Below are 17,644 nucleotides of genomic sequence, written 5' to 3' on the forward strand. Positions count from 1 at the left end.
TTCAAGTTTAGTTCGAACTAATTATTAGTTTTCCTGGTCTTTCAGAGACAGTATCTGTAAATATTGTAGTCTTGAATTCTAAACTTTTCAAACAATTGTAGTAACTCGAACAAGTTTTGTTTTATTTAGTGTGTATATATATATATATATTTATACAGCCCTCTTCCATTGAGGGATCTCTATTTTTGGCCACTTTCTAGGGATAGGGCATTACACCACTTCCCAATTGAATTTTTACATCTCCATCGTTCATATCTTAGGTCTATATGAGTAGATCACCTCTACAAAATTTCATATGATTTGGTGATCGTTAAGGCTTTCAAAAGTTTGATTTAGTTTTAATGATCTTGAACGGTCCAGCTTATGTCAAACTAAAACCGTTGAAGGTCATTAAAACTAAATTGAACTTTTGAAAGTCTTAACGATCACCAAATCATATGAAATTTTGTAGAGGTGATCTACTCATATAGACCTAAGATATGAACGGTGGAGATGTAAAATTATAATCGGGAAGTTGGTGTAATGTCATATCCCTATAAATGGCTTAAAATAGGGATCCCTCATTGGAAGGGCCCTGATATTTATATATATATAATTCTAGGTTTGATCTCGTTAACATCTTGAGGTCGATAGATATGAGATTTTTCTCTCATTATTTGTCTGTGTTTTGTGTGAATTTAATTTAAACTCTTACAAACATTTCGACTGAATTACGCAATTATGCACTATAATTTTGAATTGTTCTTTATAATGAATCCTACGAAATTATATAATTCGTAAAAATTACAGACATGTTAAATGAGTGTCACGAGCCTCATTTAACATGAAACATTGAGGTGAATTTAGGTGACTCAAGTACGGATTGCTGGACAAAATTTTAAATAAATCATGAAGCTTCACGTTCTATGTGTTTTGAAATAAAGACCTCAACAAATAAGACAAACTAGTGTCCTGCGTCCTGCGATTTATGCAGCTACGTACATATGAGAAAATTGAGAGGATCGGAATATATAGTTTGGTACAAAGTACTGAAACACGCCAATTAAAACATGGAAACCGGAACATTCCACTGTAAAACTTGTTCGGTGCATGCATCTCAACTATAATACTTCGCAGATTCCATGCATGAACAAGGAAATTGAGAAAAAGAATTCCTTTTACAAGGAAATCATAGATCATAATAATTTACATATATATCTAGTAGTTTTACATAAAGAGGAAAATCTTTAACTCTTCAGCCCTAGGATACGCCAAGTTAAGAATCTAAAAACATACTAAACAAACAAAGTTTCGCCAGAAACCTAGAAAGGCATCCCAAAAGTTAAACAAAGGGAACAAATGGAGCCTCGCCTGATGACGTATTCTTCCCGATCGATGTTTATAGTTCTTGAATTTTGAAAATGATTCTTCTATCAACCGATTCAAGAAGACCAATGTCATCAATTGACTGATCGTCATCAACGTCGTCATCATCAAACGAAATGTTCAAATCCAAAGACGCACAAGGACTTGAATCCTTATGATCTTCTTCTTCTGATGATTTTTGCTTTATAGGGGGAGAGCAAGCTCTTGATCTCGAACTAAAGCTTTCGCAGCTCAAAATAATGATGGCATCTCCAAGGCCAACTTCTTCGCCACTCGAATTTGTTATCCTTCCTCTTTCCATCGCTCTCTTAAATCCCATTTGTGAGCAATAGTCTGCTTGCTCTACGTCTTCAACTAAAAAAACCCTATGTGGATTCAACGCCACCGCCTCAGCGAATCTTTCCACATAACTGCAACTTTGTTCATCTCGTGGTCTCTTGCTTCTACAATCATCGGTTGAGTCTGCTCGAGTCGACGAGAAACTGCTTAGTGCAATGGAAATGAGGTTGGTTTGAGACCCGAAAACAAGACGAGCTAATTCCCTTGCAACTTTTTCCTTAGCTTCCATATCAAGACCTTGAAAGAACAACCATGTTTCCTCTTTTACCTCGGGACTGAAATTAGTGCCCACCTTACTCCCTTTTCTTCTGACCATTCCGGACCTGCATCTCAAGATTGTGGAGGCGATGTCCGGAATTATATTCTTCTGCCACGGCACTTTTGTCTCCAATGCATTGCATAGGGTTTTCAGGTTCTCGCCATTGATCTCCTTGAACCTTGGAACATAGTCCATCTCCATGACATCACTCGATGTAGCCGAATTAGGAGTGGAATTAGGATTTAATGAGTACATTGTCAAATTGGGTTCGACAGCTTTGTCACGAGCGTCGGGTATCCAGATTTGTTGGTCCCTCCAAGAATGATGGTGGTGCAAAGTAGGGTATTGTTGTTGCTCATAGGAAAAACCGGAAGTTGAGGAAGAGGGTGAGAGGGAAGAGAATATTGTGAGGGTCTTGAGCTCAGAAGAATTATTGGAATGTTGTTGGTGGTGCATTGCTTTGCAAATGGAGTTCCACTTTTTGCAAAGGTCTGAAACTGAGACAAAGTTCTGATGTACAAAAGAAAACAACATAATAGCAAAGGAAAAGTTTAGTTTTGGAGAACTTCTATTAATGCTGGGCCATGAAAATATTTATGAAACTTAATGAAGAGGTTAATTAGGTAAGACGAAGTACCTGATGATTATTAGTTGTTGCGTTTAGTCCTTTGTTCTCATTCTTGTACTGTTGGAGCCATGCAGGAAGGCTTGATGTGGTGGATTCACTGTTACAGATGCTACTGCTTCGTAAGCTTTGAGCTTCTTCTTCGAACTTGGCTGAGCATTCATCACAGCAAGTGAGCTGCTTTTGATCTCCACCTTCTAGTATTACTAGTCTGCTAGTTCCACTTTCAGCTATCTTGCTTGTAGATTCACTGTGCAGTTCACTGTAAATTATACCAGTAATGTAAATTAATAGCAAGATAATCAAAAAAATGTGATGGTTATATTATCAGGAAAGATTGATTAATTTCAAGAAAACATGTGAAACATATCAAAGTTTTATCATCAACACGTTCCAGTGGATCAACCGGTGCCGGCCAGTTGCATTTTCCAGTTGTAGACTCTTATGGAAGAGGGCAAATATTTAACACTCAAACCAGCAGCTTAAAATCAATTAAAGAGTGCACATAGCATTCGTTTCCCATCAAAATAAGCAAGAAATCAACGAAAACCTAAAGATTTTATAAAGACAAATATGATGAATAAATTGAGGTAATTAATGGCATGGAACATATAATTTGGGACTTTGGCAATTCGTTTACCTTTCTGCTGTGACAAGACTCAAGCGCAGGCTGGTTAAGGGAATCGTTAGAGGATGAATACCCCAAACAGTCTCAAGTGATGGATGGCCAGATTTGCATCTCATGTAAGTTTGGAAAGTAGCAATCCCTACAAGCCAAACCCTCCCACCATTAGTCTCCCCATGAATCCCACAAACCAGGTTCCCAAGCTCCAAGATCATGTGCTCCACTGGACAATAATACCCCCTAATTCCCTGCTGATCATGACTTGAACTACTACTAGCCCTATATTCAGTAATCCACTTGAGATCTCCTAGATACAAAATTATTCCTTTCCCCACACAGCTCCTCACTAGGCTCTTGAGATCTCCAAGTTTCTGTTCAACCTCTACTCTTGAAAGATGTCCAAAAGAGGAGAGAGATAGTGTTACATACTTTACATCTCTCAAACTAAAACCCTCGTCAACGACAACATGTTGATCTCCCTTATCAAGCTTCTCCATCACTCCCTTAACAACGCCCTCAACACTAGCAAGACACTCACCCACAATCACAATACTCTTCCTTCTTTTCTTCACCAAATTCTCTAGAACACTCGTCACATCCTCATTCCTGACTGGATCTAGATTAGGTACCACTGACAAAGGACTCATCTGGAGATTACTCTCCTTCGACTTACTACTACTTACACAAGGAGTGGTAGTAGTTTGGGAGTTACATATTTCTAAGGAGACAGCTTGTTCTACATTGCTTTTGACTTGGGTACTAGAAAACCCAGCTTCTCTCATGACTCTACTTACACTTGGATCATCTAAGATTGAAATGATGAGTTGCTCCAGCTCTATCTTCACTGCTAGGAGGGGCTGCTGCTGGTTCTCAATGGAACCGCGTCGTTGGTGAGCCTGCGCGCGCTTGAAAGCAGCGACCAAGGCATTAGAGATGGAAGGGTTTTGAGGGTGATGCCCGCCACCCAACATGGGGCTTGAATTGGAAGCCGGGAGGCGGTTGAGGGCAACATTGAAGCAAAGCTCAAGTGCTTTGCATTGAAGTGGGTGAGAGTGTGATTGAAGGCAAGCAGTTCGCAATAGGCCGGTTGAAGAAGAAAGCATGGTGTTTGCAACATGGAGTGGAGTGACTTGCGCATGGCCTCGGTGCCGTGCTAGGGTTAGTGCAAGCTTTACTATGTTTGCAGCCTCTGTAGTTAGACCCTGTTGGAGTGTGCAACCTCCTGCTCTCATCTTGATCGATCAATTGCTTGGCTGCTTGTAATTAAATCTTAGAAAAGAAGGTCAAATTAGAGATCGGTTCATGGGTGTTTAGTTGAAGAGTGAAAGAGAGACAGAAGCAAGATATGGGTTTTGAGAGAGAAGTTGGCTAATGATGGAAGTTGTAAGGTTTGAGGTTTGAACTCGCCTATATGTAGGTAGCTAGATCAACTATATATGCAGTGAAGTTGTATGAGAGTTGTTTGTTATCTAGTACTCTAGATGATTAGTGATCATGATGAGAGAGCGAGAGATTTATTGGAGGGGTGGCCGGGGTGTGTGCTTTTCTTGTAGGGGAGGTAAAATTTTGGGGTCCAAAGTCGATTTTGTAGTGGAAAGTGGAATGCATGTGCTGACAAGCAGGACTAAATATTTACGCACCAGTATCAAAGGCAACTCAGCTTTGCCTTCTCTCTTTCTCACACATCAAATAATTTTGAGAAAAGATTTGGTACTCTAGCTAGCTAGCTTTGGAAGTGCGTCTCTCTCTTTTAGGCAACAGTACATTGTTCATTAATTAATAAGCATTATGTGCGTACTAATTAATAACCTATAAACGAGTTCCAAAAGAAAAAAAAAAATTAACCTACACAGTGTGTGTGTATACAGTTTTTTCAGAAACACTTATCTATTTTATCAATACACACACCCCCAAATTAGTTTGCCCTTGTTTGCTTATCTTTTTCTTTGTTTACCCTTCGTCTCTCATCATTTTTGACCCTCCTCTCTCCCCACGTTAAATCACCAGCGATATACATGCTGTACTCTTTTGATTTGCTCGTACAAATTCTTAAGGTTCTGCTTTAGTTTTGAGTTAGTATCTAGAGTTGGAGTGATAATAATCTCAAAGCGACCAAAGAAAAGAACTAATGCATCTAATCTTCCCCGTATGGGGTAGATTTTGATTTCAACAGTGCTACTTTTAATTTCCAAACAATATCTATGATCATCTGCAGTCTGAAATTTATTTTGTGTTCTTCAATATTAGCTTCAACTATGTTTTAAAACCAAATTTTAAGCACTTAGTTGGTAAATTTCTTCAGTGCGGTCTGATTACTCGTGTTGGCGTGAAGTTCACGGAGGTGCAGATGAAAGTGCAGCCGGCAGGTGGAATTCAGCTTCCGCGGGAGCAGGATGGATACAGGATACTCATCATCCTGGAGGTCCTAGGGGACGCAGGAGAGCGCGCATTTGAGGAAGGGGTAGTGATTCTGGAAAGAAAAGTTGGTTGGCCTCTTGGTAGTAAGAAAACGAAAACTAGGCTAGGGTTCCAAAGAAACAAGGCGTTACACCTCTGTTTCTCACTTGTCATTCTGCTGATGGCAAGGAAAAAATTTAATTTCTCTTAGTTTTATCTTGCCTATTATATTAAATGGAAAATAACCATTTGATTACTTAATCTTGAATTTCCAGATGTACATCAATTGAGTTCTCTTGGCGATTGAGATTTTTCTTTGAGGAGTTAGGTTCAGTCTTTTTGATAAGATAGTTTTTAGTTAGAACAAACGAGCTTAACTGTTTGCAATTAGTGGTAGTTTGCTTGGTTCATAAAGGTTTTGTCCAAGACAGGATTAGATGTGTTCAGTTTTACCTATGATAAGGAATGAAATTATCTGCTTCTTCAAAAACAAAAAAAAAGCCTTAAATGGTAAGGAAGATACATAATGAAAATTAACTGAAGCTAATAGTGAAAGAACATTGTTGAGGTGCATGTTACAAGCTGAACCACACAACAAATCACAGATCCTAAACATTGATGATTAGAAGTATATCTGTAAAGAGAGGCATTATTGTATAAAACAGTATATATTGTAAACGTACTGCATAGCAAGAATCTATATATACATATCTGATGAACCGTATAAGTACTTCTGTTTTTAGATTTTATGATCGAGGAGTAGAGAATAAATGAATGAAAGGAATGTGGATCCGCCAAAAACGAGGACCTGAAAAGAGAATGGGGACTATGTGTCTGCTGAACAAATAATGGGGACCTGTGTAAGATTTTCTTCCAGACTCAAAGAGAGACGACATGGAATAAAGCCTAAAGCCTTAAAGCGTCCTTCCTTCCAATTCACTGTTAGTTTTATTAGCATCATTTCTTCTCTTCTCTAGAACAGATGTATATAACTATAAAACTAACAAAGCTTCAAAGCTTGACACTTTAAATGCATGTTGCATGGGGATTAATACCAGCTCTCAGACATTCCCTCCTCTATCTTACTCTCCTTTACTACATAAAGTTCGGCTTTTAGACCCTCCTTGATTTTCTAATTTTATTTGCCAAAAAAAAAAAGAGTATTAAGATCCCTGCATGACAAATTACAGGTAATGTAATTATAGGAAATGACATCCTACTACTATAAACAGTTGCATAAAACAGAAAAACCACATATTAACAGATTTAACAAATAAGGACATAAGCTCAGACCCACAGGGCATGGCAGTGCATAGTATCATGCCATGTGAGCAATTTTTTACGTAAAATACCTAAAAAACTAATATTTTTTGAAATATCTACAAAATTATCATTGCCTAAACCAAAAATACCCCAACCAAAAATATCTTCTTTCTCTCTCTCTCTCTCTCTCTCTCTACTCTCTCTCTCTCTCTCTCTCTCTCTCTCTCTCTCTCTCTCTCTCTCTCTCTCTCTCTCTCTCTCTCTCTCTCCCCACCACACAACGTCGATCGACTCCGCCGTTACTAGATCGACCTCGCCGATTGACTCCTCCGCCTGCTAGATTGACCTCGCCGATCAACTCCGCCGTTGCTAGATCGACCTTGCCACTCGATCGACGCCTCTCTCTACACCCTTGAAATCATCAAGTTCTAATCGCTCCACTTGATCGGTTTTAGCATCTGGTTTCATCCTTGGAAGGGGATGCTGCTAGCTCGGCTTCATTGTTGAATGTCCAGGTTTTGCTGGCTTAGTTTTCGTCGAAATTGAAGCAAGAGGAGTTAGGTATCAAAGCCGTCAGAATTGGTTTTAGCGTCCAGATCTAATGACAACGAGTTGGTTTGTATTAATCTGTGGAAAGTTGAGGTGAAAGAAGTTGTGCTCCTTTGATTTTCATAATGTTGCTTTCTTTCTTATCTAAAATTTGGGCGACAAGTTTATGTAAATTGAGTGTGATTAGTGTTGTATATCTCATTATGCATAAAGATTGGACGACTAGGCAGTAGTAGGAAGATTTAACGACCAGTGTAGTAGCAGGAAGATTTAACGACCAGTGTAGTAGCAGGAAGATTTGACTACCAGACAGTGTAGCAACAGGAAGATTGGATGACCATATAGTGTAGTAGCAGGAAGATTGGACGACGAGGCAGTAGCAGGAAGATTTGACGACCAATGTAGTAGCAGGAAGATTGGACGACTAGACAGTGTAGTAGTTGGAAGATTGGACAACCACACAATGCAGTAGCATGAAGATTAGACGACCATGTAGTAGCAAAACATACTACTACATTAGCTGAGCCACCGAAAATCTGCTACTACAGTTACTAAAACTGTTACTACATTAGTTGAACCACTAAAACTTTGCTACTACATCTGTTGGAATTGTAGTTTTCCAGCAAAACATGCTACTACATTAGCTGAGCCACCGAAAATCTACTACTACAGTTACTGAAGCTGCTACTACAGTAGCTGAACCACTAAAACCCTGCTACTACATCTGTTGGAAATGTAGCTTTCCAGCAAAACATGCTACTACATTAGCTGAGCCACTGAAAACCTGCTACTACATTAGTTGAGCCACTGAAAACCTGCTACTGCACTTACTGAGGCTGCTACTACACTAGCTGAACCACTAAAACCCTACTACTATAACTGTTGGAAGTGTAGTTTTCCAGCAAAACATGCTACTACATTAGCTGAGCCATTGAAAACCTGCTACTACATTAGCTGAGATGTTAACCTCTGCTACTACTTTCTATTGGAATGTTAGCCCCTGCTACTACTTCTACTGAGATGTTAACCCCTGCTACTACTTCTACTGGAATGTTAACCCCTGCTACTACTTCTACGTACTGGAATGTTAACCTCTGCTACTACTTCTACTTGAATTAACTGCTACTACACTAAGTTATTGAAAACCTGCTACTGTACCATTTACTGAAAAATCTCAAAAGAATAGACTTTTCTCTTCTAAAAGCATATTTAATCAGTGTAGGGTTAGTTTGGTAAATTAAAACATGACACATGGCATGCAGAAAAAAAAATTGTCCTTAATTGTTAAAAACTGTCCTTATTTGTTTAACAACAACACAAGTGGATTTATTTGTGTTTCAAATTCTTTTAGAGGATGTATATGTGATTTGCTAATGTAATTATCCCGAATTACTATTCTTTCTTCTAGAAATATTAGATAAACTTGAAATGACAAAAGAGAAAATATATATGGTAATACTAGGAAAATTCTAGAATGTGTTAATGCATGTGAATGATGTGGTGCATTAACTTTATAAATTGAGTCCTCAAACTAGTAATATTAGTCATCGAAGTTGTAATATGAGTCCTTAAAGTTGTAAAATTTTCTAGTTACAACATTAATCATCATGTGTGCTTAAAGTGGTAATTAAGTCCTCAAAGTGATTAAAAAACAGTTGTTACAACTTCTAGGACTTATACAATTACCATTTTAAGGACAAATGAGGACTAATGTTGTAACTAGAAAATTTTACAATTTTAAGGACTCATATTACAATTTTGATGACTTATTTTACAACTTGAGGACAAAGTTGATGTATCATATGCATTAACACACCGTGTCCTTACCCGTAACACTAAGCTAATATTTTGAATTTATATAGTATTAACTATATAAATTGAGTTGAATTTGATTTGGAATGATTATTAGTATTGCAGTATTAATTTGGGTTGTCTCTGTCTCTCTGATTACTTAATTAGCAGAGAGTATATGTCTCTGATGCCAGACATATATTAACTGAAATGCCATAACACTTCCAGTGAGCTCAAGCCAAATATCTATATATTCTCGATCTTCTTCTTCTTCTTCTTCTTCTTCTTCAGCTAGCTGGTTTCAGTCGCTGGTCTTTTGTTTTTTCCTGGGCATGGTCTTGTTTAACAGAGTTAGATATAGAAAGCAGGACTACAACGTATACTACTCACCGCCTTAGCTAGGTCTTGAGCTAATAACACAAACTACATGGAATTGCGTAAAAAGTTCAAAACATTACAGAGATCTTTACACTTCAAACGAGAGATCTCCCAACCCTTTCATTCCTCAATCATCTTACTTAAAGTTAGTGGTAATCGATAAAATATACATTGTACTTAATTGCATAGTTCAATTTGGAGTTCAAATATTAGACATTTTGGTAATATCAGACTATCTAAATGTAGACATGCATACAACCTGGAATATACACTATCATCTTTGAACATCAAACTTGTACGTATACCATTCTTTTTGTTAATTTATGTAATTTCAGAACTACTAATTAAGCGAATATATACAGAATATGGGTCAAAATGATAGGGAGAGTAGGACCAAACAAGTACAGAGATAAATCCAAAATTCTCCACTGTTTATTCTTTTCCCCGCCGAGAGAGCATTCTTCTAGCTAGGTAGCTCAGTTCAGTCCTCAGTCAAAAAGCTTCTTCAACCCTATCTTTCTTTCTTTGTTGGCCTAAAAAGACATAGAAAGCCACCAAATAATTTGAAACACAAAGCACCCTCCCTCTCTGCTATATTTTGCCACAAAAGCAGCGTTTGAACGAGATCGGAATATTTACAGTTACTTAGAATACACCCTAGCTAGCTAACCCATTATTCCCTCCTCTCGATCTCACTTTCTCCCTCAAACCAATAACAACACTTAGCTTGTTTTAAAGAAAAGTACAAAAAAGAAAAGCCATGATCCACAACGTACTAGTAATCTGTGTTAGGATGCCATGAGATTAATTTGTATCAAAGTGATCAAAGATGATTAGGGTTCATGATCTTTTCTCGTCTTTCACTATCAGACCCCTTTAATATTTATAACATATATGATTTATGATTTATGGGAACACATTGCATTAGGGAGTTTGTGGTATTTGATTAATTAATTTTGTTTCTGTAGCTAAGCTCTATCTCTTTTGGTTAAAGTAAAGCACTAGCTAGCTCTCTCTTCATAAAGCCATATTAAAAGTAAAATATGGCATTATCTACTCAAAAGGGCCGCTCATTTTGTGCTTTTAGGCTTCAAATAAGAGCATCTTTGGCCTCTACGTGGCCATGTGGGTGAAAAGCAATATCCAAACTAAGAGAAATAGGTAATAGAAATTATATATAGCAAGGTGGCCAGCCCAGCCAGACCTTTAAAGCTTAGAATGCAGAAAAAGTTGCCCTAATTTTGACATGACAGCCTTGTTTATGTAAAGGTGATGGAATTACACGCTCCTTTTCCAAAAAGTTTTCGTTGCTTTTCCGTTTGCTATCTGAAACTAATGCTCTTGTTAACCTTGTTATATATATTTCAGTGAATCAGTGTTTAATTAGGCTTAAAAAGGGGGCATTATATCGATATATATTCATGGGAATAGAACACCGGGCTAGCTAATAGATGAGGTGAGAGATATCTTCTGCACCAAGCTGCAATGCTATAATGAAGACTCGTGCATGCTTTCAATTTGCAGCTGGTTGTATGTATTTTGCTTGCTGAGTTTTCATGCACTTTGAAAGATGCAAAGCACATTCAAGCTTTAATTTTGCTACACTTTGAAAATTAACAAATTAAATCGGTGTTATAAGCTTGATATACATTATTAGCTCATTCACTAATAACTTACACTACTAGGATCAGTATACATTGAGACTGCACCTGTAGGAAACCTTTCATAGATTGTTTAACGGTGACCAGTCTAGTTCTGATCATCAGCAGCAGCTCCACTTTCCCGCCAGCATCTGATTATTGCAGAATAACTGTTGGTTTCTTCTCTAGTCTGATTAGCTAATGAAGTTGCTTTGCCTAAGCCTTTATATAGTGTAGTCTGATGAAAGAGCTTGTAACCACAATTTGGTGTCTATAACTGCGTATATACTTAATTTGTATTATGAATAAAAGCATATTGCATTAATACAAATAATTTCTTAACCAATTGTTGATCCTGCTGATAGACGGGGGCATTAGAACTTGTGTCCTTTTGCATTCAATGATGATTTGTCGACAATTAACAGATTCATGAATCATGAGTAAGTAACTGAGTGAAATATAATATTTCACTAGATGTTCCAACTCACAGAGATGAAATTCCAAGATACATTCAATATGTATATGTACGTATTCTAATTGGTATGGTACATTTCTATGATTCTATCTTCAATATTGTTGAAAAATATAACTGCTACAAAATCTCAACTGATAGCATGTTTGATAATGATAGGTAATGTATTATTATGAACTATTATGATTGACCTCAGCCTTATGCGGGAAGTTGCAAAATTTTAAGGAAAAAGGAGAGAAAACAAAGGCAACTACTAAACTAAAATTGTTGCTAGCTAATTTACAAGCAGTACAAAAAAGTGTCAGTCATCTTCGCTCTCTGATAAATTTCCTAGACAGTTATTTTGCAGTAGAGGAGCAAGTAAGCTCTCAACAGAGGATCTCAGCTTCCGAGTTTCCTCAAGTACTGACAATCTAGCAGCTGCGCAAGCCTTTGCATCTGAAAACCCAAGCGTCCATCTGCCATCAACAATGTGATGGGACTTCACTGCATGATATCCTCTGAATTTAGTACTACGAAATTTTGGTTCGAACTCTCTGATCTGAAGATGCAACCATGTTGGATGGTCCGCATCTACCTTTGGCTGTTTCAAGTGAGAAACAAAATCAACTATATGCATATATAACAAGCCAAAAGGAAAATCTACAATTTTCTAAAGACTTTCAAGCTCCCATGATACTTCGTTGAAGACAATACTATCCTTTTCCTATATTCCATCAAGAGGCCATAAAAAATAAAATAAAAACGGCATCCTCATCTGTTGTTTCCCACTTCAACATTGAAACATGAAATTCTAGGAGCTCAAACAAATTGAGCATATTTGTATCCTAATATTTCTCGGTAATAACAGAAAATACAGGAATGCAAATGATGCACTAAGTCTGAAAATTGAGGATTTAACAGCCAATTGTAATATCATATTATTTTTACCTAAATCGGAAACTAGAAAAAATCATATCCTAGAGGATATGCAAGGCACATCAAAAATCTACTTCAAGCATATCAGAGAGAAGTTCCAGTAGGTGATTGCACACTGATCTGGCATAGTGCAAGACAGCCAAGATACCAGCCATAACCATAGCCTAGTTATTGACAGAACTCAAAGTGCGCTAGTTACTAAATAAATATAATAGACCTGTCAAGCTAAAATATATAATTGCTGGACTGAACGGTGTTGATGGTAAAACATAGCCATGCCATTGCATTATTTTTAAACTTACATTCGACCCAGCCAATGGTGCAATAGCAAGTACTGTTCCTCGATGGCTGCGGAAAGGATGCTTCTCTGCAAGAAGCAATTTTCCTGATGTTTTCCTTGCCACAGGTATCAAGTAAATATCCCGAATTCCTGCATTGGAAAATGCAATTCTGCAAGGTATTCCAGATCCTGCAAAAAAGTTGTAGGGAGTGACAGTATAAATAACACAGGTTGATCTGGGATAATCTTCAACTTCCACTAGAATAATACCCACCTAAAGGAACCTCTGACCCAAAGCTTGCAGATGCAACATCTGAAGCATGGACTTTACCAGAGTCAGCCTCTGCACTGCTTATGTTCAGCATCGGTTCTTCAAGCAGTTCTCCTTTGAGAATACATGATTTCAGCTGAAGATGTAGAATGAAAACCTAAAATTGCACACAAGGGAGCTTCAAAGAGTCAATAAAAGACAGAACCAACTAATCAAGTAAAATACTGAAATCTGACAAAACAAAAAATTTTCATAGAAACAGAGTAACCCGTATGCATGTGGTCAAGACGAAGTCTAAATATAATGCACAACATCACATCAGACAGACCAGTAAACATGGCATGGTTTTATAGGTATAAGGTTAAAACATATCAATGCTTTACCCATATATACTGAACAAATATAGAGAAAAATCAAATATTGAAGTGTGAATCATTAAATTCAAAAAGAGAATGGCAATAATCCAGCAATTCAATTTATACGGCAACAATCAAATGTTACGTTGCTGGAGTGTTGCTCAAATACCAGCACTCCAGCAACATAACATTTCATTTGGCAATTTTTTTTCATTTGTTTATTCATTCTTGCCTCTTCGCAAGAGTTAATTTTGACGGTTCAACTCCATATTCTGACATTGGAAGCTCATACCAATGTGATCCATAGAATATAACCTATGACCCCAGCAAGTCATGTTGGACACCATCATGGATTCATGGAACCATACTCCAGAGTATAGTAGATCCAACCCTAATGTGGCAAACTGAAATTCATCTGTGTTTGATGGACACAAACATCTCTAAAAATGACAGCAACGAATCATCTTCAAAACATACAAGTTCATCTCAGTGATCAACAAATAATAATTACCTTCACAGTGTCGACCATCCTCTGCCAAGCAAGGTATGACGTTGCATCACCTGCAATATGTGCACAATATACATTACTTATCATGTAACAAAATACTTTATGAAGCATCACACCAGAGAAAGTGCTATGCTTTTCAGAAAAACTTACCGTCAGTATTTTGTTGGCTAAAGTCCAGCTCTAGAAGAAAAAATGGATCTTTACATTGGGATGATTCCACCAGAGCTGCAGCATCAGAATAGAATAGTTGCATGTAGTAAGTTCTCCATATAAGATACCAAATAATTTATGATGATGATTATGAATATGATTATGATGATGATGATGATGATTATGATTATGATTATGATTATTATGATCATTATTATGATGATTATTATTATTATTATTATTATTATTATTATTATTATTATTATTATTATTATTATTATTCAGGAAAAAGCAGTTGAGTACAAACATCGTATTGAGACCCCCATCCTAACAACTTAAATAGTAATAAGCGAACAAAACTTAAGATGATATCAGAGAAAGCATAAATTCATATCCTGCAATTGCAGCCCCTTTATGAAAGGATTGTTATTAAGTCTAAAATCATGATGGACCTCATCATATATGGTCAAGAAACGGACAGGGTGTGTGTTTTTCCCCACCACCACCCCTTCAAATGATAACAACCATATTGCGCCCAAACTTTTCGTAAAAGAAAACAAAAAACAATCATCTATATAGTTAGATCATGTGAAGACCAACCAAGATGTTAGGAAGATGGAAAATCTAAAATTAGTATTGTACCTACTACATTCTTGTAGCTTAACTTTTGCAAACAATCCTTGAAAGAACTTGAAGGGACAACAATAGATTAATAGCAACACTGTCCCCAAAATGCATACATATCAATATAAGAAATATGAACAACGTACCTGCTATACAGCCCACCCATTCATTTCTTAAGACCTCTGGGATATGATCAAACCAGCATCCATCAAGTTCCTTCTGAAGGTATTCACGAGACTGCTGGTATGAGGCCTGTCCAGATAAACTAGAACATATAAAACTTTAGAAAGTTTGGGAAATGTAATTACATGAGAGACAAGATCGTGAGGGTAAAAATGTGCATTTCAAACAAAGATCTAAGCCTGCCTCAAAGGCCAGTCAGTGTATGTCAAACTCTCAACAAGCTAATTGGCTACAACTGGGTCAGAGAAACTCAAAATTAAGGGTTGTCATGTCAAAGTCTGAGCATCCTCAGACCTGAACCTTCAACTATTTGCTCACTGAGTAGAGAAAATCAAAATAAACGTATACTTTTATTTCCAAGACAAGCAAGTTCTTATGCCTAGAAAAATAAAGAACAATCATTGATGGAAGCTGAGAACTGTTGTGTTTTGGCTCGTTGATATGATTTGGAAGTTAGGATTCAGTAAGCAAATCCAAGTCCAGAAAGGAAAGAGGTTTTTTCTATAAGTTCTAGGAAAGTAATCTTTCAAGATCTGTTAGGATTTTGTCTACTAGGTTTAGGAGTCCTAAAACCTTATTGTATCAGCAGCCCTATCACTAGAAATAGGAGCTGCAGGGGGGTTTTCTAAGGTTAAGATAGAGAGCACAGAAAACCGAGAGCTAAGGGTGATAGAGAGATCTAGCAGGGAGTTGGGGATTAGCATAGGGATTTCAATAAGTACTTGTAATCAGGTTGTTATTCTCCATAGTGCTAGTGATCTCTCAAGAGAGATCACATAAGTGGACGTAGGCCAGGGTTTTGGCTGAACCACTATAAAATTGTGTGTGCTGTGTTTCTATCTTCAAGTTCATCTATCTACTTTGCTTAAGTCGTAAAGTACCAGTAAAGACCAGAAAAGATCCTAGGGCGCTAACCACAATAAGAACAAGTAGATCTGCCAATACATGAAATGCTACTAATGGTTTGTTTTGCCAAGAAGAAACAGAAAAACGGCGAAGGTAGGTATATTATCCGCGCAATAAGCATTATCCATTTCGATCTAATTTTATACTATTTTTTATGCCAGCCTTCTTTCCTTGCAATTCAATAAGAGATGAATATATGATAAATAAATTAGTACTTTTACCATATCAGCTGAAACCTTACATTGAATAGCTGGATGTTATGGCAAGCAAGACCCTTTCCAGGAAAAATCAATAGCTTCCGCAAGAACCACCCTGTATGCCATTGTATTAGTATAGAGAAAGGTGGTTGACTTGCTAAAACCTTCAATAATGCATTTACAATCTGTAAAATGGAAATTCAGTTCATTATGTTACTGAAAGCGGCATTGAATTAAGAGACATAGGGTCACAGCTTAAACATTTAAATTTAGCTGCCAAAAATAACTAATAAATGGAGATATACGATTTAGGCAAGAATATTTCCATGATTTCCAATACCTGATCTATATGTATCACAAAAATATTTCCGGTATTTCCATCTGCTGCCTGTTAAGATACAAAAAGAATAATATGAATCTCATAATGCATATACAAGGCTACAAATCCAAAACACTCAAAACATTAGTGAGGGAATATATGAATCAATAAGGAGAACATTGTCCAATCAGAACTTTAAAACATTAAAGAAGGACTTGTCAACTGTCTTCAGTCTTCTAATGCAACAGCAAGTACATATCCACATGAAATAAGAATTCTTAGCTTTAACGAACAAATAAACAGAAATATTGTGTAATTCCGCTTCATGGAATTTTTAACATAACCTCAGAACTGCTGAAGAAGAATATAATTATTAGAAAGGAAAAAACAAAAATCAAAACTTCAATACTCACAGGCATATCTCGCATCCCACTTAATCCAATCATTCGAAAGAGCAGTGGATGAAGATCTGTATCAATGCAAAGAGATGAAAGACAATCAGATATTATAAAAATTCAAGGTTAAAGATAATTAGTCAAGACTGATACATAAAATTCATGCAAGTTAGTACCTTTTTCTTCTGCTAAAATAAATAATACAAACAGTGAAGATAGCAATAGACTATAACTCTCCGAAAAAATATGAGCCATTATGCCACTCCTGCACCAGGGATAGAATTAATAAGTACACCACAAGAGAACGATACCCTGGAAAGTACCATATCAGAATAATATCTTATATAATAAGAGATGCATGAGCTAAAGAAAATTAAATAAGTGCAACAAAACTCTCCCTCAAGAGTTTTCTTTTCCTTTTTCTTTTTGTTTCTGTAGGAGGTTGTAACTTCTAAGAACAAGAAAAATTGCAACAACCTGTGGATATGGATAGTATCTCTAGGGCAGCCAACTCTTTCTACTCCTTCAGCCTCAGGATCAGAAGATACTACTTTTTCCATGTCGCTCAATTGGTTGAATATAGATTTAGCATCATCAATGCTCTCAATTGAGTCCCTTGCAATAGAATCTCTCACACTTGAGGCCATGTAAGGATATAAAATAACTCCAGCCACAGAATCAAACATCCCTTTTCCGCCAATGACTTGAAGAAGACGAGAAACAGTATAGAAAGACGTGATTGCAGATAAATTTGAGCCCTGGAGCATAAATGAAATACTGAATGAATACACAAACAAGATAAGTATAATTCAATCGACAACTCATGCAGCATAA

The 17,644-nt window shown here is 36.9% G+C and overlaps 2 protein-coding genes across 2 annotated transcripts in view; both read right to left on the minus strand.

The window, feature by feature from the left end:
- Positions 1 to 1,140: 1,140 nt before the first annotated feature.
- LOC101291949 lies at positions 1,141 to 4,445 on the minus strand. The gene is made up of 3 exons (XM_004305582.1): positions 3,229 to 4,445; positions 2,601 to 2,850; positions 1,141 to 2,473 (listed from the first exon to the last, which is right to left on the minus strand). The coding sequence occupies exons 1-3, from the start codon at positions 4,443 to 4,445 to the stop codon at positions 1,379 to 1,381; spliced, it is 2,562 nt and encodes an 853-aa protein (XP_004305630.1). The 3' UTR covers positions 1,141 to 1,378.
- A 7,277-nt stretch (positions 4,446 to 11,722) lies between these two features.
- Positions 11,723 to 17,644, minus strand: part of LOC101311395 — an 11,148-nt gene continuing 5,226 nt past the window's right edge. The window contains exons 10-20 of the mRNA XM_004303454.1: positions 17,288 to 17,568; positions 16,987 to 17,075; positions 16,829 to 16,884; positions 16,437 to 16,484; positions 16,141 to 16,281; positions 14,957 to 15,062; positions 14,187 to 14,261; positions 14,040 to 14,089; positions 13,176 to 13,329; positions 12,924 to 13,090; positions 11,723 to 12,286 (exon numbers count right to left, since the gene is read on the minus strand). Of these exons, the coding sequence (XP_004303502.1) occupies positions 12,005 to 12,286; positions 12,924 to 13,090; positions 13,176 to 13,329; positions 14,040 to 14,089; positions 14,187 to 14,261; positions 14,957 to 15,062; positions 16,141 to 16,281; positions 16,437 to 16,484; positions 16,829 to 16,884; positions 16,987 to 17,075; positions 17,288 to 17,568 (1,449 nt within the window). The 3' untranslated portion in view covers positions 11,723 to 12,004. The remainder of the gene's footprint in view (positions 12,287 to 12,923; positions 13,091 to 13,175; positions 13,330 to 14,039; positions 14,090 to 14,186; positions 14,262 to 14,956; positions 15,063 to 16,140; positions 16,282 to 16,436; positions 16,485 to 16,828; positions 16,885 to 16,986; positions 17,076 to 17,287; positions 17,569 to 17,644) is intronic.

This window comes from Fragaria vesca, linkage group LG6 (assembly GCF_000184155.1).
Source record: "Fragaria vesca subsp. vesca linkage group LG6, FraVesHawaii_1.0, whole genome shotgun sequence".
NCBI classification, from domain to species: Eukaryota; Viridiplantae; Streptophyta; class Magnoliopsida; order Rosales; family Rosaceae; genus Fragaria; species Fragaria vesca.